The sequence below is a fragment of the Leopardus geoffroyi genome, chromosome D3 (assembly GCF_018350155.1).
Source record: "Leopardus geoffroyi isolate Oge1 chromosome D3, O.geoffroyi_Oge1_pat1.0, whole genome shotgun sequence".
NCBI lineage: Eukaryota > Metazoa > Chordata > Mammalia > Carnivora > Felidae > Leopardus > Leopardus geoffroyi.
This window is the reverse complement of record NC_059339.1, coordinates 68925844-68940856: the sequence shown is the minus strand read 5'-3', so window position 1 is coordinate 68940856 and position 15013 is coordinate 68925844. Positions and strand designations below refer to the sequence as shown.

At 39.6% G+C, this 15013-nt stretch overlaps 1 protein-coding gene across 8 annotated transcripts in view; it reads left to right on the top strand.

Annotated features, from left to right (window-relative positions):
• Positions 1–15013, top strand: part of DYM (dymeclin) — a 336944-nt gene that overhangs the window by 114127 nt on the left and 207804 nt on the right. For all 8 annotated transcript variants that reach the window (XM_045458095.1, XM_045458090.1, XM_045458091.1 and 5 more), the window contains one exon: positions 11036–11218. In XM_045458095.1, the coding sequence (XP_045314051.1) occupies positions 11036–11218 (183 nt within the window). The remainder of the gene's footprint in view (positions 1–11035; positions 11219–15013) is intronic.

The following is a 15013-nucleotide window of genomic DNA, read 5'->3' as shown; positions in this document are numbered from 1 at the left end:
CTTTAGACCGAGAGCAACTTGGGTGCTAAGGAACTGAGGCTCTCGGAGTTTAATCTGCCTATAAAATTGGGTGAATGATAATAATGCTTGGTTTGGTTTCAATGTGGTAATTAGTAGAGATCGTCATTAAATGGCAGAAACTGCTTTTTTCTTCCTCTTTAGATTCCTTGTCTTCTGTTATCCCCCGCCTTCAACACTTTCTGGAGTGTGGTAGTCTTCAAACATTATTGATCATCCACCCCATTGATATAACCTTTTGTAGCAGCCCCCTAATTTAAGTGAATTGATTCATAAATTATATAGTGCATTGTTAAACTAATGTGTCATGTACATTATAAGACATCTATAAATCGACATCTTCCAAAGAATACAATTAAAAAATTTTTTAACATATTTAAAATTGTGTTTATTAATAAGAAAATCTTTTTGACAATACAGGAATTATTATTAATAATCATGCTGATGAGTGTTTCAATGTCTTGCTAATCACGATGGTTTCACGGTGTCATTATATAATATCTCAAGGAACCATAGATATTTATAGCCATTTCACTTTTTAATTTGTTTTTTTTAACATTTATTCATTTTTGAAAGTCAGAGAGAGAGCGCGAATGGGGGAGGGGCAGAGAGAGAGGGAGACACAGAATCCGAAGCAGGCTCCAGGCTCCAAGCTGTCAGCACAGAGCCCGACATGGGGCTCAAACCCATGAACTGCAAGATCATGACCTGAGCCGAAGTTGAATGCTTAACCGACTGAGCCACCCAGATGCCCCTTGCTGAGCATTTACATCTTGGGAACCTATTGGATTCGTTAATTAAATGAATTTAATATTTCAAATATTTATGGATGGATGTCCTCATTTTAAAGATTCTAGTTTCCTAGTGCCTTCCAAGTTCCCATCCTATTCTTTGATGGTAGATGTCTTTAAGGCGTTTAAAAATTCATTTTAGTTTTTACATTTTTTAAATGTTTTTATATGAGAAAGAGGGAGAGAGAGAGAGTGGGAGTGGGAGATGGGCAGAGAGAGGGGGAGACACAGAATGTGAAGCAGGCTCCAGGCTCTGAGCTGTCAGCACAGAGCCTGACGCAGGGCTCAAACTCCTGAACCGTGAGATCATGACCTGAGCCACCCAGGCGCCCCTAAAAATTCATTTTAAAATTGAAATGATCAGAGTTTTGAGAAGAAACTCCTTCCATCTTTCCATCAATGTCATTTTCAACCAGGGAGTAGTAACAGATTCTCAGTTTATAATTCCCAGAAAAGTAACACTTGGAGACCTACATGGAAAAAATGGTGGCTACCGAAGGTAGGAATAAATCTATATTGTTTATTACCTCTGCACTTATTTGATTTATATTTACTCCTCCACAAGTGGAAGTTGAATGCTAATGTGGGTAATCAGTCTAAGATTTTACTGGGTAGAAACTTATTGGTAGATTCCAAATGGATTCTCTTTGGTTACTGATACTGTTTATTTCCTGTGTTTTTTGAGGATTGATCCTACAGTTAATCTAGGTAGTTTCTGACAAAATCTCATGCATAATTCAGACTTTAACCTTGATTTTTATTTGGAGAAGGTAAAGAATTTCATGTGAATATTTTTACATAAAAAGTAAATTTCAGGCGCTTGGGTGGCTCAGTCAGTTAAGTGTCTGACTCTTGATTTCGGCTCAGGTCATGATCTCGTGGCTGATGGGATCGAGCCCTGCATTGGGCTTTGCGCTGACAGCATAGAGCCTGCTTGGGATTCTCTCTCTCTGTCTCTCTCTCTCTCTCTGTCTCTCTCTCTCTTTCTTTTTGTGATGGTCAAAGTACAGAATGGGGTAGTAATATCATGTTGTTTTGTCTTAGGAAAACTGAATTTGACTCAAAATTGTTTTAGGAACTAGCAGTCACCAGATATTCTAAGAGGGCTTTAAATGTAAACACATGTAGGGGCGCCTGGGTGGCGCAGTCGGTTAAGCATCCTACTTCAGCCAGGTCACGATCTCGCGGTCCGTGAGTTCGAGCCCCGCGTCGGGCTCTGGGCTGATGGCTCAGAGCCTGTAGCCTGTTTCCGATTCTGTGTCTCCCTCTCTCTCTGCCCCTCCCCCGTTCATGCTCTGTCTCTCTCTGTCCCAAAAATAAATAAACGTTGAAAAAAAAAAATTAAAAAAAATAATAAATAAATGTAAACACATGTAAAAAAGCGAAACTATTAGTGACCCCCCCCTCCCCCCATCACCTAGTATTATAGTATGACTGGATGTAGTTCAAGATTGTGTATGTTGCTCTTTTATGTTCATTTTAAAATGAAAAAATTATTGCTAGGGATCATGTTTTCTTAACATAAATTTGGTTAGAGAGATAAAGAGACACTTGACGACTATGCCCTTTAATAAAGATAGAACATCAAGTATGATTTTTTCCTCATTAATCCAATATTTTCATATATTTCTTTTAAGAAATATTGTTCTAAGGATACCCCATGACCTTTTTGCGGATTTTAGGATTTCTTTCACTACATGCTCAGTTTAGAAATCAAAGCATTCTAATGAGGAAAACAAATCACTTTTAGTTCCAGTAAACAAAGACAACCGCTTTGAGCACTGTGAGATATACTTACCATCATCATCTTACAAAAAAGGATGCATACTTTGTTTTTTGTTTTTTGTTTTTTTTTGGTAGTAGTTAACATTTTTTTTCTTAGTGGTAACATACAGAAAAATACACAGATGAAGTGTAGTTCAATTCATTATGATAGAGTGAATGGACATGTATGTAACTGCTGGTCAGTCAGATCAAGTAATTCTAGCACCGCAAAACTCCTCTCACATACTCACCTGACCTCTCTCCCCTCCCAACTGCAAAGGAAACCACTATCCCAACATCTAGTGCTGTAGTTTCGTCTGGCTTTGAAATTTATATAAATGGGATCATACGCTATGTATTCTTTTGTGTCTTCCTTCTTTTGCTTATTTGTAAAATTGATCTGTGGTTTTGCACGATGCATAGTTTGTTCGTTTTTATTGTGTCGTATTCCATTTTAAGACTATCTCACATTTACCCATTCTACTGTAATGTGTATTTGATATTTCCAACTTTTGGCTATTAAGACAATGCTGCGTACATTCGCGTACCTGTCTGTGCACACATGTAAACATTTTGTTGGTCCACTAATAAAATAATTAGTGGAATCGCTGGGTTCTAGTTGTGCCTCATTCACTTCTTTGGTTACAAGTAAACTGTTTTCCAAATTATTTGCACCAGTTTACAGTCTCACTAGAGTAAATGAGAGTTCTCCTTGCTCCACATCCATGCCAACATGTTTTTGGAGAGGGTAAGGTGGAGTCAAGTTTATTGAGATATAATTTATATACAGTAAAAGTTGCTTTTTTTGTGTCTAGTTTCATTTTAGCAATTATGTGCAGTTATGCACAAACCACCGTCATTAAGATATTGAGCATTTCCATCAAGGTCGAGACTTTGTAGTTGGACCCCCAGCAACTGGCCCTCCACTATAGTTCTGTGAGGCAGACGTCCACCACTTTATATCCATAATCCGTTCATGAAAGTCAGACCTTCTGCCGAAAGTGCTAGTCTGGAGCCTGTTTACCATTATTTTAAATTAAAGAAATTATGTGATAATGACCCAACATATTCAGCCAGTTAAAAAAATTTTTTTTTCATGTTTGTTTATTTTTGAGAGAGAGACAGAGCACGAGCAGGGGAAGAACAGAGAGAGAAGGAGAGAGAATTCCAAGCAGGCTCCACTGTGTCAGCATGGAGCGCAGAGGGGCTCAATCCCACAAACTGTGAGATCATGACCTGAACCAAAATCGAGAGCTGGATGCTCAACCGACTGAGCCACCCAGGCACCCCTACTCAGCCATTTTTTTAAAGCACACCAAATGCCTGTGTTTAAGAAAGAAACCAGTGGGTTTTTTTTTTTTTTTTAATATAAAATGCTTAAAACATGGCTTCCTGATCAAGTAATGATCGCAAGTGAACAGGTGTTTTGTGAATAGTAACATCTCTTCCATTCTAGTCATTTTGCTCCCTTTGCCAGAATTTTAACGCATTTTCAACTTTTGCCTCTCTGTGTAACACTTTAGCAAAACCAAGGGCTCAGTGTGGAAGGGCTTATGGGAAACCACTTTAGTTTGTGTGCCCGGTAGGAGAGAATGGTTCACACCGAGCAGGACGCAGTGATGCTCTCTTAGCATCGATAACACCTGAGGCCTACATCTAATTTTTTACACTCAGTTCAGTTTTAAAAAGTCAACAATTGGGGCGCCCGGGTGGCTCAGTCGGTTGAGCGTCCGACTTCAGCCAGGTCACGATCTCGCGGTCCGTGAGTTCGAGCCCCGCGTCGGGCTCTGGGCTGATGGCTCAGAGCCTGAAGCCTGTTTCCGATTCTGTGTCTCCCTCTCTCTCTGCCCCTCCCCCGTTCATGCTCTGTCTCTCTCTGTCCCAAAAATAAATAAACGTTGAAAAAAAAAATTAAAAAAAAAAAAAAAGTCAACAATTTTGTCATACCAGTTATATCGGTAATGAGACCTGTCCCCTCCCTCACATTTTTATTGTTAACGGATAAATAATCTTGAGTCCATACTTTTAAAAGATTGAATCATCAACACCAGATTTGTTCTTTTAGTTTATTTCCGTGCTTACTAGTTTTAGTTAGATACATCTTATTTTAAGAGTTTATTTGGAAGACCTGAGTGAGGGATACAATTAAAAAACTTGGGAGACCATCCTTAATTTGCTTTTTTAGAACAGAAGGAAACATACTGTAACTTTCCCTTATTTTTCTGGTGGAGAGAGATTTTGTTTGCCAACAGGAAAATGCAGTTCCACTAAGATTCTTGGGTCACAGATCAGAGACTTGGATCAGCAAAAAGAAATGAACTTTTGGAAGAATTCTGGTCCAACATCATGGGCCAGTTTAAACTACAATGTAGGCAGTGGCAGGCAGCCTCCCTTCTCCCTATAAGGAAAGGCCGCCCTGCAGTGATATTTGCCAGGGCAGGGAGGAGGGATGTGTGTGGTGAGGGCAGGCAGGGCTGCACTAGCTTCTTAATAAAAAGTTAGTGTGTCTGACGTTGCACGCAGCTTCTCAGCCCCCTTTGGGAAAACCCGAAAGGGGCAAAAAAATGAGAGTAGAGTTATGCCGTGAGACGTTTGTGAAATTTGTTCCAGGGGCGGTCAGCTCTTACTTCTTCTAGTCACAAAGATGCGCAGTTGTGAAGAGAATCTGCAAAACAAACAAACAGAAAAACAAAACAAAAAACCCCACTTATCTTTTACCTGGGAGAGCACTCGGTGATTATTTTTCTTGCAGATTGAACTTCCTGATTGTGTTTTTCTTTGCTTGCGATCCTGGAACACACAGCGGTGGAGGCAGGGGTACACGGTCCCGGGGCATACTCTGAGTGGAAGGAAGTGACTGGAAGCTTTTTATAATGTTAAGATAAACAACAAATCAGTCCCAAAGCAAATAATATTTGGCTGCTGGTTGCGCTTTCTTAAACGATTCTGAATCTCTTATGAAATGTTCCACATTCCGCAACTATTCACATGAACATTGCTTTGAATCAGTTTAAGTTTGTGATGTGTAATGATGAATTATTAGTTGATAATTTTTATTCAAATATCTAAGTTTTCCTAATGCAAAGCAGGGAGCACAGTGCTAAACAGAAATTTTACGGTCTTTGTCAATCATCTTAAGATCTTTCCTACGTTAAAAAAAACATCCTTTGGGTAATTTCTCTTCCTGGGCCTCAAGTTTGCTTGTGCCTACACTGGGGATTCGTACTGGGCATTCTGTGCATGCTGAGCGTCCCTGCATGTTCCTTTGGGGACCTCCAAAACGTGGGCAGGAATACCCCCACTGGAATAGAAAAGTCATGCCAGTGAATCATAGAAAACGTTTGAGATTTGCAGGACCACAGTTATGTAAGAAGTGATATACTGATAGGGATCCATGTGGTAGTTTTATATTGTGTGTTTACTCAAAAATGTAAAATATTAGAAATGAACAGATAGTCACACTGAACTGTTGATGGTTTATAAAAAGGAAGTGAAAAGTATCTACCTGTGTTAGTTCTGGGAAAATGACATTTCCCAGTTTTGTTTATTTGCCATCCATTTAAAATTTCTTTACCAAAGCATTTAATTTCTTTAACAGAGGTGTTCGTGAAAAATGACATCTGCTCGTTATAACAGGTAATCAAAATAAAAACCTAGATGAGTACAAAGACTAAAATATCACGACCATTGCCACCATCCTAGATCTGATCAGTGTTAACGTGTTGGTGTTTATCCCTCCAAAACTGTCAGGAGGTGCTTTTTAAAAATAAAGATCATCAGGCTGTATCCCCTAGCCCAGGTGCATATTGCCTCATATCTTGTGGGGTTGGTGACCAGGAATTTTCTCCCTTCCTTCACTTCTTTCATGATGTTTTTAATTGAAAGTTATGCTTGAATATTGATATGTCCATGTCATACAAGAGTCGGGAATAAACTGAACGAAATAAGGAACTCCTTCAGGCCACCTTCACTCCTACTCTCCTCTATGATCAGAGATAACTTCTGTCAAAAGGGCACCCTGCCAGGCACCTGTAGGTGCTTTTACATGCAGAAAGATGTACATTTATAATTTTTTAAACACAAGTGGGGCATGTTGTGTATATATATACTGTTTTGTGATTTGCATTTCCACTTAATGATGTATTGATAAGGTTTTTCTATATTCTACATAATCGTATGCCTGTGAGGTCTCTTGTGGTCTGTTTTGTTTGCTTTAAAAAAAATTTTTTTTTTAATCTTTATTTTTGAGAGAGAGAGAACACGAGCAGGGGAGGAACAGAGCAAGAAGGAGACACAAAATCTGAAGCAGGCTCCAGGCTCTGAGCCATCAGCACATTTATTTATTTATTTCTCAAGTTATTTAACATGCAGTGTAATTTTGGCTTCAGGAGTAAAACCCAGTGATTCATCACTTACATGTAACACCCAGTGCTCATCCCAACAAGTGCCCTCCTCAATGCCCATCACCCGTTTACCCCACTCCCCACCCTCATCAACCCTCAGTTCTTTGTGTTTAAGAGTCTCTTATGGTTTGCCTCCCTTTCTGTTTTTATCTTAATTTTCCTTCCCTTCCCCCACCGATCATCTGTTAAGTTTCTCAAATGCCACATATGAGTAAAATCATATGATAGGTCTTTTTCTGACTGGCTTATTTCGCTTAATATAATACCCTCCAGTTCCATCCATGTTGTTGCAAATAGCGAGATTTCATTCTTTTTCATCACCAAGTAGTATTCCATTGTGTGTGTGTGTGTGTACATGTACACACACACATATACTACATCTTCTTAATCCATTCATCAGTTGATGGACATTTAGGCTCGTTCTGTGATTTGGCTATTGTTAATAGCGCTGCTATAAATATTGGGGTGCACGTGCCCCTTCGAATCAGCATGTTTGTAAGTGCAGAGCCTGACACACGGGGCTCTACCTCACATACTGCAAGATCATGACCTGAGCCGAAATCAAGAGTTGGATGCTTAACCTACTGAGCCACCCAGGCGCTGCTGTTCTTTGTATCTTTTTGAATTTTGTTTCTTGCATAACAGAAAGGCTTTCTGAACTCAAGGTTCAGACAGGTACTTTTATAATTAAATACTGGGAAAATGATTAAATTCTGTTGTCCCAAAGACATTTCTAGAATTTTGTCTTTACTCATTTGGAATACTACCTGTATCATAAGGTTAATTCTCAAATATATGTGGTTCTGTTGCTGAACTTGAACTCATTTCTGGTCCATCCAGCTAATTTGTCTACTGCCAGTATCACACTTTTAAATGACCTTAGCTTTATAAAAATTTTGCTGTTTAACCAGGAACATTCCTCCTCAGCAATATTTCTTTTGCACTGTATTACAAAATATTACACAGATTCCTCTTGGTATTTTGATAGTGATTATCCTGAAGTTTAGATTAATTTACGGGTAGTTTTGCAGTATTGCCTTTTAATCTAGAAATCTACTGTACCTCTGTATTAATTTAGATCTTCTACGGCCTTCAGTCTCAAGGTCTGTGGTTATCTGCCCGAAGGTATTACACATTTCTGTTGATTCTTTTTAAAAAAATTTTTAAATGTTTATCTATTTTTGAGAGAGCACGAGCAGGGGAGGGGCAGAGAGAGAGAGAGGGAGACACAGAATCTGAAGCAGGCTCCAGGCTCTGAGCCATCAGTACAGAGACTGATGTGGGACTCTAACTTTTGAACCGGGAGATCATGACTGGAGTTAGAGTTGGACACTTCATCAACTGAGCCACCCAGGTGCCCCTCTTTTGTGTTGATGTTTGAAGATTTTATTGATTCTTGAAGATTGTTTGTTGCTGTGGTGAATGGACTTTGTAATTGTTTGTTGCTCACGTATAGGCAGGTTTTTGATTTTTTATATGTCACTCTTTTAGTTCTAGACTGTACCAAAATCTGTTCGTTCTGATAGTGTGTCAGTTGATTCTCTTGATGTTCTAGAGCAGCTGTGTCTGATACCAACGTGAGCCATAGATGCAAACCACATATGTGATTTAAAAATTTCTGGTAGTCATATTGAAAAAGTAAAAACAAACAGGTGAAGCTTATCTTAACAATACACTTTAATATAATATGTCCAAAATATTATAATTTCAACATGTAATCGATATTTAAAAATTGGCAAAAAATTTTTTACTTTTGTATTAAGTCTTCAGAATTGAGTATTTTATACTTACAGCATGATGCGTTTGGGACGAACCACATTTCAAGTGCCCGGTACCCACAGTGGTTGGTGGCTACTCCATTGGACAGTGCACAGTCAGGTTGCTTGCAAATAATTTTGTGTGTGTGTTTACGAGTCTGTCATGGTTTGCCTCCCTTTCTGTTTCTTTCTTATTTTTCCCTCCCTTCCCGCACGATCATCTGTTAAGTTTCTCAAATTCCACATATGAGTAAAATCATACGATAGGTCTTTTTCTGACTGACTTATTTCGCCCCTCCCCCCCCCCCGCCTTGCCTTAACACTTTTGCTCAGACCACCTGTAGTTCATTGGTGATGTTGGTGATATCCATAGGGGTGTTCTTCTAATGTTTCACCACTGTGGATTTCTGATTAGATGGACTTTAGAATCCAAAGAGGTTACTTTTCTTTTCTAGCTTATAAGAATTCTTCAAATTAAAAAAAAATTTTTTTTAACTTTTATTCATTTTTGAGAGACAGAGACAGAGCGTGAGTGGGGGAGGGGGACAGAGAGAGAGAGAGAGAGAGAGAGAATCTGAAGCAGGCTCCAGGCTCTGAGCTGCCAGCACAGAGCCCAATGTGGGGCTCGAACTCGCTAACTGTGAGATCATGACCTGAGCCCAAGTTGGATGCGGAACTGACTGAGCCACCCAGGTGCCCCAAATTTGTAAGAATTCTTAATAGGTTTTAAATTTAATTTTAAAAATTGGCGAGATTATCTTTTCCTCCGTGAGGAGGAAACAGTGAGTAACAAGCATACTTCATTTTATTGTGCTGTGTTTTAGTGTGCTTTGCAGATACAGCAGTTTTTATTGTTTGTTTGTTTGTTTTAGGGTTTGTGGCAACCTTGCACTGAGCAAGTCTGTCCGCACCATTTTTGCTGCCACATTTGCTCACTTTGTGTCTCTGTGTCACATTTTGATAATTCTCACAAGTCTTCAAACTTTTTCATTAATATATTGGTCATGGTGATAATGCGATCAGTGATTACAGCTAGCAGAAAGCTCAGATGATAGATAGTTAGCATTTTTTAGTAATAAAGTATTTTTTAATTAAGGTATGTATGTTGGTTTTCTTAGACATAATGGTATTGCACACTTCATCCACTACAGTATAGTGTAAACATAACTCTTTTTTTTTAATTTTTTTTTAACGTTTATTTATTTTTGAGACAGAGGGAGACAGAGCATGAACAGGGGAGGGGCAGAGAGAGAGGGAGACACAGAATCCGAAACAGGCTCCAGGCTCTGAGCTGTCAGCACAGAGCCCGACGCGGGGCTCAAACTCACGGACCGTGAGATCATGACCTGAGCCGAAGTCGGACGCTTAACTGACTGAGCCACCCAGGTGCCCCTGTAAACATAACTCTTCTATGCAGTGGGAAACCAAAAACTTCATTTGATTCACTTCACCACAATACTAGTCGGACCAAACCTGCAGTATCTCTGAAGTGTGCCTGCCTACAAATTAACAGACTTCTAAAATGATGAACAATTCTTGCGTTTCAGTGACAAAACTTTCATGATCATGCTGCATTTGTTCTTTTAACGAATTTTTGTGTAAGATTTCATCTGCTTTTGTTTGATTGAGTCTGTCTGTAAACTCTCTTTTCATTTCTCCCTCTTGTTTTAAACGCTGTCATCGTCCAGTTTCTGTAGCAGGGAGATTTTTCTGGTCTGGTCACATGAGTTGTGTATATATGACTCTTGTTGTGTACTTCGGAGCTGCTTATGTAACACGGGAATTGTCTGTGCTGGGAGGGCTTGGTGGACTTATTCGTGAGCTTTGGACTGGATTTGGTTTTTAGGGCTAGCTCTTGGACTCCGTTTTCTGCTCTTCTAAGATTGTTTGTTCATTCAGGCTTTTGTCTTTGGCCAATTTTGGTATTTTGTATCTTCCTAGATATTTTAGCATTTTGCTTAGGTTTTCAAATCTGTTGCTATAAAGTTGCACCTGAAGTTTTCTTATAATTTTGTAGATGTTTTGATATGTAAAGAAAATCTCGAAAGATCTAAGAAGTTCAGCGGTGGTTATCTCTGGGAAGTAAAAGTAGGTTATAGGAGTGGGGAATGATGGTCTTAAAGAATTTTATATCGTTGGGCAATAGGAGACTTTTCACGTACCAGACTTGTTTTACTTTAATAACTGAAAAGAGTGTTTCTTCAAAGTTTGAAATATGAAAAAGTGTACAATATCATACAGAAGTACGCATTTCCATCTCACTAGTCCCAGCACTTCTTAACTATGTGTTTTTTTTTTCAAGCTGGCCTCTGGACGGTCTTCACACTGGGCGGCGTGGGCAGCAAAGCAGCTGCCACTCCAGAACTTTCTTCTCCTCTGGCCAACCAGAGTCTCCTGCTTCTGCTGGTGCTGGCCAACCTGACCGACGCTGCAGATACGCCAAACCCCTACAGACAGGCCATTATGTCCTTTAAGAATACGCAAGGTTTGTGGTACTTTGTTCTCTGAGTATTCTTTCTAATGACGAATGAGGGTTTTGCTTACCCATGTTATCATTTTATAGTTGTGGAGATGAATATTTGTATGTTTTCATATTGGTTAAAGATGAGAAAGAGTTAGATTTTTCTGTCTGTATTCTTAGGAAGGTCAAATAAATCTTAGATAAAAGCTGTAGTTCTTTAGAGCCACTTAAAACTATTTTTTTTTTTTTTTTTTGGTCCAGAAATAACCAAGCCAGCAATATGCTTCATTTAGATCCTCCTGTCCCACCTGTTAGGGATAGGAATTAACCTGGAAAACTCTGAGCGATAGATTGTTTGAAGGTTTTCATTTAAAGTCTGTATTCCAGTTAGAGTTTTATAAAACTAAAAATTAGAGCTTAATAAACTTCTTCTGGAAAGATGCAGACCCCTTTGTAGGGTCATGCGGTGTCTGTTACCATCTCTTAACTCTGCTGTGGTAGCACAAAAAGCAGGCATAGATAATAAGGAAGTGAGCATCGCTGGTTTCTATTAAAACTTTATTTCCAAAATAGGTGGTGAGCTTGCCTGTGGTCTGTAACTTGCCCTGTAGAGCATGGGTAGATAGTTCCGTGTTGAAAGAGTAATCTCCAATCAAAAGATTATACTCTATAAGCCAGGTTAATACAGTAGCTAGATTTTCAAGGTGTATTGGACATTAGTATAATTAACATGGGTAAGAAGTGAAATTATTGGATGGGAACATTTTTAAAGCTTCTACCATGCCTTGCCATGTTCCTTTCCAGAGTTCTAATACACGTTTCTTCTTTTTCTCTTAAGTTTATTTATTTATTTTGAGAGAGAGAAAGAGAGTGGAGAGAGAGAATCCCAAGCAGGCTCCATGCTGACAGCACGAAGCCTGACACGGGGCTCGATCTCATGAACCTGTGAGATCATGACCTGAGCCGAAATCAAGAATCAGAGGCTTAACCAACTGAGCCATCCAGGCTCCTCTAATACACGTTTCTTAATAGACAGTATATGAGTGTGCCAGTTGGGTGTACCTTTGCCAACTCTGGTATTACTGTTTGTAGGGGGAAATAATGATAGGTAACCTCTAACAATTTGACAGATAATATGTGAAAACTCATGCATCTGATAGTACTTTTCTGTTCCCATTACTATTACATTGTGGCTTACTGGTTAAGAAAACAAGTTTTGCAAAGCAGATGAACATATTGGTTGGGGGGAGCAGGGGGAGAAAAAGAGAGGGAAACAAATCATGAGAGATTCTTAAAGATAGAGAACAAACTGAGGGTTGATGGAGGAAGGTCAGTGGGGGGATGGGCCAGATGGGTCCCAGGCATTAAGGAGGGCATATGTAAATGATGAATCACAGAATTCTACTCCTGAAGCCACTATTGCTTAAATAAATAAAGTAAATTAAAAAAATAATTAAACAAAAATTTGAAAAGAAAACAAAAGCAAGTTTTGGGAGTCAAGCAGACAGAGTTTATGCCACTCTGTGTCACTTCAGAGCTGTGAAGCTTCTCACAGTTTGCTTAACCTCAAGCCTCCCTGGCTTTGTCTTTAAAATGGAAATAGTGTCCCCTAATATTTGTATAAGCACCAAGCAAGGTAAAGTTTTAAAATGATTAGCTCAGTTTTTGCAACATAGCCAGATACTCAGTTTATAGTATATATTGTCACTTTTGATGCTGAGGCCAGATGTTGCTATTGAAGGTTGAACCTTTCTGGGGTAGCCATCTTTTTTGGTGGACAGTTTGGTGCAGGGATTCTGAGCAATGACTTTAGGGTTAAACTGCCTTGGGTTCATATCCCAGTTTTTATTCTTTTTCTTTTTTTTTTCTTTTTAATTTTTTTTACATTTATTTATTTTTGAGAGACAGAGTGAGACAAAGCGTGAGTGTGGGGGGGGGAGGGGGCGGGCAGAGAGAGAAGGAGACACAGAATCTGAAGCAGGCTCCAGGCTCCGAGCAAGCAGTCAGCACAGAGCCCGATGCGGGGCTCCAACCCACAAACTGTGAGATGATGACCTGAGCCGAAGTAGGACGCTCAGCTGACTGAGCCACCCAGGTGCCCCTCTTTTTTAATGATTTAAGTTTATTTGTTCTGAGAGAAAGAGGGAGGGGCAGAGAGAGAGAGGGAAATAGAGAATCCCAAGCAGGCTCCATGCCACCAGCATAGAGCCCGACATGGGGCTCATACCCATGAACCACGAGATCATGACCTGAGCTGAAATCAAGAGTTAGAAGCTTAACCGACTGAGCCACCCAAGTGCCCCCAGTTTTTATTCTTTAAATACCAGTGTCTTTAATCTGTAAAGCAGAGGTTATAATTTCTACCTCACAGGGTTTTTATAAAAATTAAGTATTTATCATAGTACGGAGTCATTCTATTATTGCTGTAATTATAAGAAGCAGGATAATGCAGTGGTGACAACAGAGGGTGATCCGTGTTTTACTTGGGGCTGCTCTAGGAAAAGTTCATCTCCCCAGGTCTCTATTTCATCCTTTGTGAAGTTGGTCAGAATAATGACATGATCCTTGTATGCATTAAATAAGGGATAATACATGTAAATCTGTAAATAATAGCTAGGTCATAGCACTTATTAGCTAGTAATATATAAATGTTATGGATACACTCACATCACACATACTCCATTTGCAGTCAGGTATAAATCAGCCTGGCGAACAGGTTACTTTGCTTCATTGTAGAGAGGCATAGTGTGTCTAGAATCTTCCTCCATTCTGTAGATGCTGTAGTCATTTGCATACTCATAGATTATATGCAACGCTTCCTTTTGCCATCCTTTGCAAAAACAAGTCACACAAAACAGTGATTTTTGTAGCTGACCAAAATACAGTGTTAGGATTGGAAAACTAACCTATATGCTAAATGTGGGAGGAAAAGTGAGGGCACTTTGTAGTGAAGTTACAGACACTTTTTAGATAATTTTCACAACGTACAGGTTAGAAAGGAGGCTCCAAGAGGTACGGGACTGTGCTATCAAAGTTGTGTTGGTACACCTTTCTTTTCCGTAAGAGTGAAGCTTGTGGAGATTCTAGCGCAGGAATTTAAAAATTTTTACTTTTATTTATTTTTTGTGTCTTTAAAAAAACATCTTGGTTCTTTCCAAGATATTATTAAAATAATCACCTTGTTGTGCTGTCATGTTCCAGTGTTCTTATCTGATAGGATCATACTTTTCTCTACGTCAGTTGACCTGTCTCTACCTCCTTTTTGACTTGCTAACTTTGCTGGCTTCAGTGTTTAAGCAAGAGTCCAGCGCATGTAGGAAGGGGGCTCTGCTCTGTCAGTTTGCAGAATCAGGAATTTTCCCACATGGGGTGGGATTTATGGCTTTCATCATGCTAGTGACTCTAAAAAAAGATCTACAGGGGCGCCTGGGTGACTCAGTCAGTTAAGCGTCCAACTCTTGGTTTCGGCCCAGGTCATGATCTCATGGTTCATGGGTTTCGAGTCCCACGTAGGGCTTTGTGGTGAGAGTGTGGAGCCTGCTTGGGATTTGCTCTCCTCTCTCTGCCCCTCATCTGCTCACGTGTGTGCACTCGCACGCTCTCTCTCTCTCAAAATAAATAAATAAACTTGGAAAAAAGGATTTACAAAATCACGTACATGTTCTGATAGTTGTCTGAGGTTCAGTATATTCTACTATAGAAGCTACTGCTGAACATGCTGATAGTACTTTAAAACTGGCTAGGGGAACCTGGCTGGTGGAGCCCACAGCTCTTGATCTCGGGTCCTGTGTTCAAGCCCCATGTTGGGGGTACTATTTG